Raw genomic sequence first — 13,694 nt, forward strand, 5'->3', positions numbered from 1 at the left:
ATGCTATAATGTGATAAGAAGGGAACTTCATTTGTTTTTTTTTTTAAGCCTACAGCACCCGGTATTTCCAGGCAGTTTCCTATCCAAGTACTAACCAGGCCCGACCCTGCTTAGCTTCCGAGTTCAGACGAGATTGGGCGCGTTCAGGGTGGTATGGCTGTAGACGGGAACTTCATTTCTATTGTAGTCAAGGTTTCCACTGAAAATAATTTAATGCAGGGCACATAATTTATAGGATTATTTATAATAGTCACCTAAAGCATCAAATACAAAAAGAGTGCAGGAAATATGTCCACACACTAGAGGCACAGAGAATCCAGCTGAGGGCCTAGATCTCATGACAGTGTCCTGCATGAGTCCAATAGAAGACCTAGAGCCCCTGATAATGCCTCCTTGAGTCCAACCAGAGGCCTAAAGCCCATGACAATCTCTCATACAAATGTTTCACAGAACTGCTCTGGAAAGGCCCAAAGGTCAGTGGTAGAAGCTAGAAAGTCTGTGCCAGCAGGCTGAGGGATCTGCACTGGAGCCAAAAGGGGCCCCAAAGTAAGGATTAGAGCTCCCCCAAAAAGTACCAAAGCTATCTTCAGTGATAATGAGGTCCCAAGCTCCTCCCATGATGGAAACAGTCAAGTTCGTATCAGGGAAGCCAGTGCAAAAAGGTCCTACAGGAGAACCAACAGCCCTACCTCTTTTCTCCAGTTCTCCTTTTTATATTGTTGGCAACAGTTCTCAGGTGGGCTCTCCACACCCAGCACCGTGCTGATTCAGTTCACCTCGGTGTCACAAATTTCATACCAGTTGTCAATCCTCTACAATCCCTGTGTATGTTTTCCAGAAACCTACAATCCCAGCCTAACAGGAAAAAGGGACAAAATACTTGTTCTCTATTGCTGAAAAGTATCAAGTGCAGGGAATGGTGGCACACACTTGTTAATTTCAGCAATGTGAGATCCTTGAGGCAGGATGGACTTGCAAGTTCCAGTCCATCTTGAGTGACTGGTGAGATTTTTGTCTCAAAATTAAAAAATAAATAAAGTGCTACAGCCCTGTGTTCGCCCCATCTTTGAAAATGGTATCAAGGACCTAGGAAAACTAGAAAGATTGAGAAACTGTTACAGATCAGAGAAAACTAAGGGACATGTGATAACTGAATATACTATGATAGTGTAGATTGTGCCCTTTAACAGGAAAGGGATATTAAGTAGAAAAATCAGTGAAAGCTAAACAATATCTAGAATTGCATTAATAACAAAGGGCCGGGGTTAATTTCTTAGTTTTAATGAAACGTAGCACTGCCATTTTGTTTATGGATGCTCTTGCTTTTTTTTTTTTTTTTTTTCCTTTTTGAGACAGGGTCTGACTGTGCAGTTCAGGGTGGTCTTAAACTTGCTTTGTAGCCCAAGCTGGCCTGTTAGGGTTTTAGGCATGCCTGGTTTTAGATTATTAATCTTTGATTTTTTTTTTTAATACAGACCAGTGTACAACTTAGGAAAATAGGCAAACCATCACATGCACACAGTTTATAAAAAACTAGTTACAATTAGATCTGGTGGTACACACTATAATTTCAGAACTCTGGCAGGCTGAGGCAAAATGATCACAAGTTTGAGCCTAGCCTATTTTGAAATTAAAATAAATAAATAAATAAATAAAAGCTGAGGATGTAACTCTTTGCCAAAGTCTTGGGTTCATCTGTACTCCCAACAAACAAACAAAAATACACCCAGTAACCCAGAACTGATTGGATATGTAATTCTTTGCCTATGCCCTTAATCTGATTTTACTTATTTTTGCTGAAATTTACACCAACATTACTTACTTATCAAATACATCTGCTTTGCTGGGTGTGGGGTCAGGAGCACATCTGTAATCTCTTACTCAGAAGGCAAAAGCAGTGGGATCCTGATACTTTTAGGGTCAACCTTGGCCTCATGATACTTCTAGGGAACCTTGGCCTCAAAATAATAAAATGGAGATGTAGCTTAGCAGTCCTTAGGTTTTAATCTCTATTACCACTCCTTGCTAAAACATACCTTAAAACATGATAAATTCACTTAAAGGAAATAGCAAAAAGTCTAGTTTTTCTATAATCACTTATCAGTTTGAGATATATTTTAATAATTTGAACTCTGCTTTTTAAAACAACTTGTTACTTTGAGATAATTCTAGATTGATAGAAAGTTTGCAAAGATGCCCAAGAAGAATTCTCATATATCTTTCTCCTAACTAATGTTAATACTTTACATAGCTAAGGCACAGTTCTCAAAATGAAGAAATAAGCTAGCTTGGTGGCATATACTTGTAATCCCAGCACTCAGGAGGCTGAATCAGGAGGATAGAACTGGTGAGCTTATTTCTAAAACAGACAAAGCAGTAGTATCAAGTGTCTTGTATTTAGTTTTTACAGATTACAAAGGATAAAATAAGCATGCAATGGGACAGTGGAATGTTATGATTTGGACATTATAAGCAGCAGCATAACTAGGAGGAAAAAAATACAGACCTTTTAACATCAAAGTCAACAGTATAGTCTCAGAATCATTCTTATAGTACATTTAGTTGGTTAGTCAGACGTAGTATATTGTTTTCTGTAAATGTATTTCCCACAATTGGAAGCAGTTGTTTTTTTTGTAGATCCAAAGTTTATCTTACCAGTCTGCTCATTAACAAGAAGCTTCTAGGACTGCTGTGGGCCATGAACCATAGCAAAAGACTCAGAACTTTAATATGGGAACAAAAAACTTAATTGTAAGCTTCCAAATAGTTCAGTATTTTATGGTCATTTCTGGTTATCATAATAACCATTTATATTACAAGTAATTTGGGGCTGGCGATTTAGTTCAGCAGCATAAGTGCTTGCCTGGCAAACATGAGATCATGCGTTCCATTCCCGGTACCAAAAAAAAAAAAAAAAACACCACACACAGAAACCAAGTAATTTTGACTCGATTATTCATCCCCAAGTAGTCTTCATGTTTAATAATTATAATTTATAGATAACGAAGAAAAAGGACTTTTAAAAAACAAATATTTTGACTTGGGCATAGTGGCACATACCTGTAGTTCCAGTTGTAAAGAAGGCTGAGCAGGAGGATCACATCTTTGAGGCCACCCTGGGCAGTTTGGCAAGAATTTGTCTCAAAATTTTTAAAATGTCTAAATTAAAAGGGATTGGGGATGTAGGTCAGTGTCAAGCACTTGCCTATTGTTCTTCAGGCCCAGGATTCAATCTCCAGTACCACAAAAATAAATAAGATTTTTTAAAAACTTAATATTATAAACATCTGAATTTTGGTGGGGAAAATTGACTTAAATGTTATAAAACTTTTTTGTTTGTACTGGGGATTAATCTCAGGGCCTTGTCATTCCAATTAAATACTCTGAACTCTGAGCTATATTCCAGCTAAAACTATTTTAAAACATATTGTTTTTAAATAAATTTATGTCTTCTTTAATGGTCATTATCTTTAGAAACATCAGACATTCTGCTTATTTAAATCATTTCCCTGCTGCGTGGTACTTTAAAAGTTGAATTCCAAATAGGGTGTGTCCAAAATCCATACTACTTTAAATTATAAAAATAAAAATACAATAGTAAATTTAAAGTAAAAGAAATACATGTTTTATCCAGCCAAACTGTTGGGTTTATTTATTGTGTTCTTCTAGTGATTTATATTCAGTACCAGGAAATTCATCATTTTTCAGCATTGAATATTCAGAATTTCATTGAAGTGATTACATTGAATCTTTTTTCTTATGTTTGCTTTGTGATGCCTCCATCCCCTCTTTTCCCCTCCCCTATACCAAAACTATTATCAGTAAGAATTTTCTTTATTCTAATATCTTTACCCATTTGACTTTTTCCTCACATCCAGGCATCTGTAAGCTATAAGAGCAATTTTTTTTTAATCTTTGATGTCTTTGCATTCCTCCTATTTAGATGGCAGTCAAGTTCTTTGGAGACAAGTGAGTCTCAGAACAGCTTCTTGGTCTCTACTCATTTTTGTGTATAATGGAAAGATTGCCAGATTCTTATGCCTCATTGTTACATTCTTTTTTTATTTTTCATCTTTCTGACATTGTTTTCCATGGTTTCATCTTATAGTTTTGCTATAAAATTATTCTTTCCCCCTTTTTTCTAGATTGACACAAATGTTTTCCCAAGACCTGTCTTTTATCTTTAAAAAAGTTCACCAAATAATGATCAAATAAAATTCAGTCTATAATCAGAACTACTTCAAAGTAGTTGCCTCTATGTACTATTTCAGTTTGTAATACTGTTTGTCAATTTCCCTAGTAGTCCGCCTTCTTATTTATACCTGAAGGAGTTTATTTCCAGCACTGAAAAAGAATATACTTTTTAATAATACATATTTATGGTAAAGTCTGGTTTTATTAGATATATATTATTTTATGACCCATCTATGATTTCTACTTATATGTGTAGAATTCTAAACATAGTTCTGAGGTTCTTATTTTGATTATTGAGAGATGCTAGAGTGTTTCTGCTACCAAATTTTGTGAACTGTGGAATTCTCTTTTGAATTGTTTATTTACCTAATGTAATTATTCAGCTTTATAGTAACTTGAAATGAGAAATGATGAGAACTCTCTGGTATCTCTGTGTTCTTTAAGAAAGTATCACATTTTCTTGATTTGAAGAGTTGAATTGGATTTTCTTGAGTTTGGAGGGTCTTTACATATCCTTCCATCAGATCTAAAATTATCCCTTTGAGACGTGAGCAAACATTCCTCACTTGATAGAGCAAGCAATAAAGTAGCAACCCCTGTGGAAACAACTATAATTTAAAAGAACTACATGTAGGAAACAGAAAAGTATTTTGTTCCCTGGTAAAGAACTAAACAAAAACCCAGGTAACTTCTGCTTTGGACTTGTCATTTGGGCACATTTGGGGTTTTTTATTTTTTTGTTTATAATCCAAGGTATAATCCTAGCCCTAGAGAAGCAGTGGTAAAGAGTCAATGAATTGCAGATGCATTGCAGAGGAGCTAAGCTGTCTTTTCTACAAGTAGCTGCCAGCACAGGGACTTGTCTTATGAATATTCCCTAACTGAATTCACTTTGTATTTAAGATAAATGATTAAAATTCTAAGTTAGTTCCAACTGCCTAGTTAGCATAGGTTTCTCTTTAATTTTTATTTTTTTTATTATTTTTTGTTGTTGTTGTTGTTTTCATTTTTATCGGTACCAGGGATCGAACTCACGACTGCCTGCTTGCAAGGCAGGCGCTTATGCCGCTGAGCTAAATCCCCAGCCCCTTTAATTTTTATTTTAATAGTGAATGTTAGCCTAACCATGTCAATAACATAAGTAAATATTTAAGGTATTAAAATTCTGTGATGAGGCTAGTGTAGGTACAGCTCAGTGCTAAAGTACCTGCTTAGTATGCATAAAGCCCTGAGTTTAAATCCCCATCACCAATAATAAATAAAATAGACACATGAGCCAAATTAAACCTTTTCGCTGAAAACTAAATTAAATGGATATATATTCCATAATAAGCATGGGGAGCCAATATTTCTGTAATGATAACTAACATTTTCATTAAGTTTAGACATGCATAATCAGATTCATCATAGGGAATTTGTGCTTGTACGTGAAATAGCTTTTTTCCCCGTACACCTCCAGATAACTATATTTATAAAGCACTTTAAATTTTGTAAAATGATTTTGAGATTACTTTATCTTGTTTTGGTACTCAAAACAAACCTGTAATTTATTTGAGCAGGAGGATTTCCATGAATTCAAGGCCAACCTGGGCTACATAGTGAGGTCAAGAACGAGCTGGAACTCCTAGCAAGACCCTGTCTAACAATATATATATATAAAGAGAGTGCATTTGATTTAGGCGTATTTACTTGCCTTGATCCTGTAAGTTGTTGCATATTCAGAAATCAAATCCAGGAGGCTGTCTCTCCACACTCCATGTAATTTTCTCATACTACACTACATACTAGTATAGACTACTACGCTCAACTTGGCATTTCACTTTGCTTTAGATTTTGGAAACAGGTATATTGGTCTCTGTTGAAACAGATAAGATGGTTCTCTCTGCACATTATCTTATTCTTCTTTAGCCACCCAGCTGCATAATGTGATTTATAAAACAATATTTCTCTGGCAGTATTAAAGATAATGTTTGCAGATTTCTTATGATTTCTGCTGTTAGGCCAATTTTAACATATGGTACTTATGTACATCTTTAGCAGGTTGCTACTTCTCATACATTGTTGACTGCATCATTTTTCTAGTCTTAAACTTGTTTACTTTGCATCATTGAGTAATGTTTTTTTCAGTATCCTCATCCTCTTACTACATCTACAATACTTTTTGAACGAGTAACATTCTAAAGCTGATGATAATCAGGCCATACAGATCTGTATCTCAGGGATACAACTTTATTCTCTTTAAATGTGGAATACTGTTAAGAACCACTCTGCTCTGTGTGAAGAGGGAATTCAAACAGACTTTCAAAAATGCAAAGTGAAAACCTTCATGAAGTTTTATTCCGACCTCTTATGAAATCCTAAGAATAGGCTGCTGGCCTCCATTACTTTCAGGAAATGAAAAATGGCTCAGAAGCTAAATGAGCTAAGCCATCTCTCTCTCAATTGTTTCAGTTTCTCAGGAATTGCTGTACAATGCTGCCAATAACGATCTCCGGGGATCTGACCCCCATTCCACCTCCCACTGCCTCCTCTGCAGCTCCAGATGCCACCAAAAGACGGAGCTTTGAAGAAAGTGCCTGTACCCTCTTTTACCCTGAGGTGGGTGAGGCCAGGCAGGGTGATTCTCAGGATATCCTGATGATCAAAGGTATAGTTGAAGCCTTCATCAAGACTTTCTTGAAGATGACCAAGAAATTTGGGAAACGTTACCAAATAGTCTAGGAACTGAAGACAGAGCTCAAGAATGGATGGCACAGATGCCACCTAAAATGTAATACGTGGTGACTTACACACCCCAAATAAGTTCCTTGAGGGCAGAGACTATTAAAATACTGTTCTATAATCTCTTCCGCCCACCTCACAGTATCTACTATACTGAACACATAAAAATATACTTAATATATGTTAGTTTATGACTGAGAGAGAAGATTTAAAAGTGCTCTCAAACTCCTTTTTTTCCTGGTACTTAATCTGCAGTCGTCCATTCATCAGGAATGGTGATAGAGTTCAGTAATGTCTCAAGCTTCTTGGCCACTGTTGTCTTCTGTCTTGGCTGTGTGTCCGGGTAGGGAGTATATATCTATTCTCTGTATAGAGTTTTCACTATTAATACTTAAAATCTTCATAGATGCCTGGGCTTTTATTTCTTAGGTGTTTTATTATATTTAGCTCATTAGTGGGAATCTTATCCTATCTGAACTATATTCCAAGGGGATTTATTATACTGTTGGCTTTTAAAATCCCTTTGTATCTGTTTTTAAGATTGAGTAATATACAGTCTCACTTCTTGAATAGTTCTTATGAGTTGTCGCAGTTTTAGGAGAATGTATATTTACAACTCTTGAGTGGCTAGTCTTATATCTCACCTGAACATTGCTGCCAGTAGCCTACTAAGAGTGATGTGATTTAAGATACTGCTTACTTAAAAGAAAGCTTATGGTCTGTTTCTCTTAAAGAAAAGGAAGTATTAGAAACTTATCTCTGTTCATTTCTTCTGTCCCTGTGTTTTCTTTCAGTGATTTAGTCACATCTTCATTAAAGAATTTACTCTTATTTAAGACAGATCTTAATAATCTTATCTTCAAGTGCTAGATTCCTTGTGTCTTTTATGTCTCCAATTCAATTATATGTTAGAAATTTTTTATGTTAGAATTTTCTATCATGAATTTTTTTAAGATAAATTTGAAAATTTCAAGTGCTGCTATATGTTTTTGTTTTTGGTAAAACTAAGATGGACATATGTTATGTTATTTTCAACAGTTGGCTTTTTAGATTATGAGGAAACTAGTGTCATAACAAGTATATTTTATTCAGGAAGATAATCTTCCTGAATAGTACAAGAGATAGTTAAATTTGCCACATCATTTTGGGACTTTGCTAAAATTAACTAAAGTTTTTTTGAAAGGAAATTGAGTTTATTTTAAAGACCTTTTATGTATACCGCAAAGCAACCTTATATGACTTTAAAGTTACTCTGTTCCATGGATTAATTAACTCATGCTTGCAGAATTTTTATAGATGAAAAGCAATGTGAAAGTTATTTTTGTGAATTGGATACAGTGTGTGCATTAAGGTCCAACTATTTACTTTTTTTCTTTGATTCTATTAAATGAAACACTTCAATGGGATCTACTTTTCTCACAACTATTCCTAATTAATTGTAATACAAGTTTTATTTATGGGTTTATATGAATTTTAATAAAATCAAAGGCAAGAATGACTTTGGTTAGAACATTGTTTTCATAAATTTAATGTTTCATAGTAGTGATACATAAAAATTAAATTATATATGCTGTTCATTAATCCACTAAAACTAGTTTTCCCTCTGCTAATGTATGTAAAGAATTTTATGTACAGGAGAAATTATATGTCACAAGGGGCTGGGGATTTAGCTCAGCGGCATAAGCGCCTGCCTTGGAACACGCATGGTCATGAATTCAATCCCTGGTACCGATTAAAAAAAAAAAAAAACAGCGAGTAAGCACAGGAAATAGCACAGCTTCCGAATACTATTTTTCAAATACAAAAGACAAAGTGAAAAAAAAGAGAAAGGAATTATATGTCACATGGGAAATTCTGTCAGCAGCATCTTAGTGTGGTTTATCCTCTGCTTATTTTTCTCTTATTGTCAGTTTACAAGTTATGTTATTACAGGGAATGGCAGTAGCAGCAACTAAAATATACAATTCTGACACAGACTGGTTTGATACTCGTAAGCATGAGTTTTCCTGTGATTTCTGTCTTTTTAGGTTCCCAGTCAACCTCAGATAAACCTTCTCAGCGACCATCAGAGAGCACAAACTGTAGCCCAGCCCGAAAGAGGTCATCATCTGAGAGTACTTCTTCTACAGGCTAGTACTATTTGTTTTACTAGATTTTCAAGATACTTTCCTTACCTGTAGCGACTTACTATATAGTATTGTAAAAAGAAAACAAAAGTGAGCCAGATGTGGTATAATCTCAGCACACTGGGAAGTTGAGGCAATTTAGTGACTTTCAAGACCCTTTCTCAAGATGGGTAGATGTGAGGGAGTTGATGGGAATGGGGATATAGTTGGTACAAAGGTTCCCTGTTCCATGGAAGGAAAGGATGAAGGGAGGTTTTGATGTGTGAGAATCAATAATAACATATGTTTTTGCTCTGGTACTTGTTTTTGCGACAGTATCTTACTGTATATGTAGTTCAGGTTGTCCTAGACTCACTTTGTAGCCCAGACTGGCCTCAGACTCACAGTGATCCAGATGCTGGTATTATAGGTATGTGCCACCATGCCTGGCCTAAAATTCAATTTCCAAAATAGTATTTCATAAATTTCTTAGGACACAATGAGAAGAACCTATATTAAAATTTAAACATGGTGTCACATGCCTGTGATCCAAGCACTAGGGAGGCTGAAGCAGGAGGGTCACTGCAAGTTCAAGGCCAGCCTGAACTACATAGTGAGGCTCTGTCTCACCACCAAAAAAAAAAGACACAAACAAAATCATTTTTTTTTTTGATACTGGGGATTGAACTCATGACCTTGCACTTTCCAGGCAGGCACTTATGCCACTGAGCTAAATCCCCAGCCCCAAAAAATGTATTTTTAATCTCATTTTTAAAATTTCTTTCTGTATTTGTATGTTTCAAAATACATAAAGTTGAATATGGTTCAAGGCCAGCCTGAGCTATAAAGTAAGTTGAAGGTCATCCTGAATTACAAAGCAAGACTCTGTCTCAAAGAATAATAAACAAATTGACAAACTATAACATATTTGTGTAATTTATCCAGAGATTTAGGGGTGGGGTGTAGTTTAATGGTAGAATACTAAGTTAAGTCCCCAGCACCATAAAAACAAAAAAAAGTCAGATGTGGTAGTGCATTCCTGTAACCCCAAAGCTTGGGCAGCTAAGGCTAGAGGTTTGCAAGTTTAATGCTAATCTATGTAAGAGAAATTTAAGGCCAGCCTGGAGTATGTATGATGACCCTATCTCAAAAAAACAAACCAAAAACATACATTTTTTCCTTCCTTTTTTTTTTCTTGCCTCCTCTGCCTTTATTCAGAATTAAAGAGTAAGAGATAATTTAAAATATATTAGTGATATCAAGAGAGACAAGGAGTGGCAGGTTCACTTCAGGTAGTGTAATATATGTAAAGCAGAAATAGTCTGTTGAAGAAAATAAATGAATAAAACAACATATTGAGAATAAGAATAGTTTTTGAATGTGAGGCTGCAAAGATTAGTGATATTGAACTTTAATCAGTTGAATCATACATAGTTTTTTAAAGAGAAAAAAATCAAGAAGCAAATAAAACAGCAAAAGCAAAATGATGACAGCAACAAAAAACAAAAATGATACAGAATTTCAATATACGATGATGGGAATATAACAGGTTGTTAGAATGCATATTGTTATCTTCAAAAAAGTTGCTCAGGTTATCAGATGCAAGATTGATCAAACAATACAATTTCCTTTTGAGCAGTTTCTTTCCCTTTTACTATATATCTGTTGTAACTTTTGGATCTTGTTTACTCTTTCAGTTTTTTATAGTAGCAAAACTGTATGGTGTTTACACATACAAGTCTGATTTCTTTCACTTACGAGTATGGTTTCTAACTGCATCCATTTACCTATAAAAGCCTCTAGTTTATCGTTTTTATGGCCGAGTAGTTTCCATTGTATAAAAGTACCACGTCTGAAGAAAAAAAAAGTACCATATCTTTTTTTTTAGAGAAAAAAAGCAAAACAGAAAAAAATGATAGAATACAGAATTTTAAAGAAAGTAACAGTAAGAAATGACTAGTCAAAAAAAGTACGAAATCACTAGTTGATTAATTATTTATTGTTATCTTAGAAGTAGTTGTTCAAATTACAAAATCAAAGCATAAAAAATGGACAGTCAAACAATGAAAAATTCTGTTTGATAAACTAACAAAACTTGGTAGTATGGTTTTCTATCTTGCACACTTACACATATCCATTAGAGCACTTTCTTTCCCTTTCATTATTATAACATCTGTTACACATTTTGGATCTTACTACTGTTTTCAGTTTTTATTACTTTTATACTAAAAAGACAGTATATTTACAAATATGAGTCTGATTTATTTCACTTACAAAGATAGTCTCAAGTTGCCTCCATTTAATTATACAAACCTCAAGATCATCCATTTTATAGCTGAGATCAACCATTTTACAACTTTATGTTTCCAAGATCTAGCTTTTACAAATTGTGCAGCTGTAAACATGAGTGCACATATATCACTGCAGTATAATCTTTTCAGTTCTTCTGGGAAAATACCCAGAAAGAAATACCTGGGTTGAACAGAACCTCTAATCCTAGTATTTTGAGGAATTTCCACAGTGGTTGTACCAGTCTACACTCCTACCAACAATGGAAAAGCATTCTTTTTCCTTGTAGCCCCACCAGTATTTATTGGTTAATTTCATGATTTTGACCATTCTTTCTCTAGTGAGATGATTTCTCAGTGTTGTTTTAACTTGGGTTTTTTGAATTACCAGTGATGTTGAACATTTTTTCGTGTATTTGTTTGCCATTTGTATTCTCACATTCTTTTTTTTTTTAAATCGGTACCAGGGATCAAACTCACGACCGCCTGCTTGCAAGGCAGGTGCTTATGCCGCTGAGCTAAATCCCCAGCCCCCTGCCATTTGTATTCCTTCCTCTGAGAATTGTGTATTTATCTCAGATACCCGTTTTTGGTTTTTTTTGGTGCCAAGGATTGAACTCATGACTTTGCATTTGCCAAGCAGGCACTTACACCGCTGAGCTAAACCCCCAGCCCCCAGATACCCATTTTTGGATTGGGTCTTTAAAATTTTATCTTATTGGGTCTTTAAAATTTTATCTTATTTTTTTCATCTGTGTAAGACTTCAGTGTCAAATTGTTTCAACATACTATTGGTTGAGTTCATTTGGCGATTAGCTTCAACATTCCAGAACCCCTTTCTAGAACCATTATGCCAAAGGAACTGTGGAATTTAAACAGTAGCAATAGCAATACTTGTGTCTTTCATGCTGCTTTGCCTCTGTGGTACCTTAGGGAAACTTTCAAACTCCTTAACAATAATAAATGTTAATGATTTATATAGTCTACCTGGAGTAGGATAAAAATATTTCTGCCCACAGGGCCAAATGCAGTCCAAAGTCTGTAGTCTGTCCATCTGTCCCATTCTATCTCATGCTCTCCCATCCTCCTTCCGCTCCCCCACTGCCCCACAGCTCTCAAATTAGAAATTTGGTCTTTTATATTTTTAAAGGCCTGTTAAATAGAAAACAGCAGGGCATAGGGGTGTACACCTATAGTGCCAACACTGGGAGGCTGAGGCAAGAAGATTGCTGTGAGTTCCAGGACAGCCTGGGCTACACAGTTGAGTTCAGGGCCGGAATATACTACATACTGAGACTGTGTCTGAATAAGTGAATGAATGAATGAATGAATGAGGGAAACATGACAGGAATTATACGTGTCCTTAAAAGCCTAAAAGATTTATCATATAGCCTTTTATGAAAACATTGATGTATCACAGAACAATGAATGAGATTTTGATAACAGGAATATCAATGAAGGTACCAAAATGCTTTAGTAACCAAAAGCAGAGATATCTAAACCCATAATTTCTCTAACCATGAGACTATTTTATTCATTGAATCAGATACTTATTGTGAAATACTGTGAGTACTGACCAGCAGGGTTCAAAACATAAATAAGATAAGATTATTGCTCTCAGGGATTCAGACATACTTATAAACAGTATTAAATTTTGTAATAGAATTATGTACAAAGGCTACACACAGATATTCTGACTACTTGGGATCACTAAGAAGACTTTGTGAAAAAGTGATACATATACTACTATATATTAAATTCAGTAGACAAGTTGTACAACATCACAATTAAGAATGTATTTGCACCATAACAACAGTACCTCCAGAAAGTCAATAGGTAATTCTCCAAAGTTTTAGAGAATTACCTATTGTTAGATGTGCCAAGCATCCAAAGAATAATACATGGTGGTGGTTATAAATGAAGCTGTAAAAGAAGTAATAATGCTGTATCACAAAGAGATTTGCATTTCCATTCAGAAGAGTCAAAACTTTACTGTAATTAGAATTAGGATCTTGGGAAAAATTTTTTAATAAGGAAGATAAATGTTTAGTGTGTTACATCAGTGAAAATTGCCTAGGATTTACCATTTTGAGTGATCCTCAAATCCCAGGGACTTTAAACCAGGAAGGCTTAACTATATTTTTATAATCTGACCATCAAGAGTCTGTTCCATGTTGTCTTTCCTTGAGCTCCTGGATGACAGACCTGTATCTGTGCAGAGTGACAAGGAGCGTGCTATAGTATTCACTGGCTCTTCTCACATTTCAGTCTGAAAGCTAGTAAAGTTCTATCAGTAGAAGTGGAAAGTAAAAACTTTTGAAGGGAAGACAGCAAATATTTATGAATAATAATTTATGTGACACATGCAGTAGCACTTTCTAAACTG

General features: G+C 35.1%; 1 protein-coding gene and 1 non-coding gene across 7 annotated transcripts in view; one reads left to right on the top strand and one right to left on the bottom strand.

Annotated features, from left to right (window-relative positions):
• Ash1l (ASH1 like histone lysine methyltransferase) overlaps positions 1-13,694 on the top strand; it is a 167,393-nt gene that overhangs the window by 55,812 nt on the left and 97,887 nt on the right. For 3 of the 6 annotated variants that reach the window (XM_063249571.1, XM_063249572.1, XM_063249576.1), the window contains one exon: positions 8,943-9,044. The exons of 1 other annotated variant lie outside the window; for it this stretch is intronic. In XM_063249571.1, coding sequence (XP_063105641.1) covers positions 8,943-9,044 — 102 coding nt within the window. Of the gene's footprint in view, positions 1-6,645; positions 6,842-8,942; positions 9,045-13,694 lie in introns of those variants that run through there. 2 more of the 6 variants (XM_063249574.1, XM_063249577.1) reach the window with 2 other exon arrangements.
• LOC111758489 (5S ribosomal RNA) lies at positions 47-165 on the bottom strand. The gene has a single exon (XR_002792675.1). It is a non-coding gene; the product is annotated as a 5S ribosomal RNA (ribosomal RNA).

Source organism: Cavia porcellus, unplaced genomic scaffold (assembly GCF_034190915.1).
Source record: "Cavia porcellus strain 051 isolate PalLab524CR breed Dunkin Hartley unplaced genomic scaffold, mCavPor4.1 scaffold_6, whole genome shotgun sequence".
NCBI lineage: Eukaryota > Metazoa > Chordata > Mammalia > Rodentia > Caviidae > Cavia > Cavia porcellus.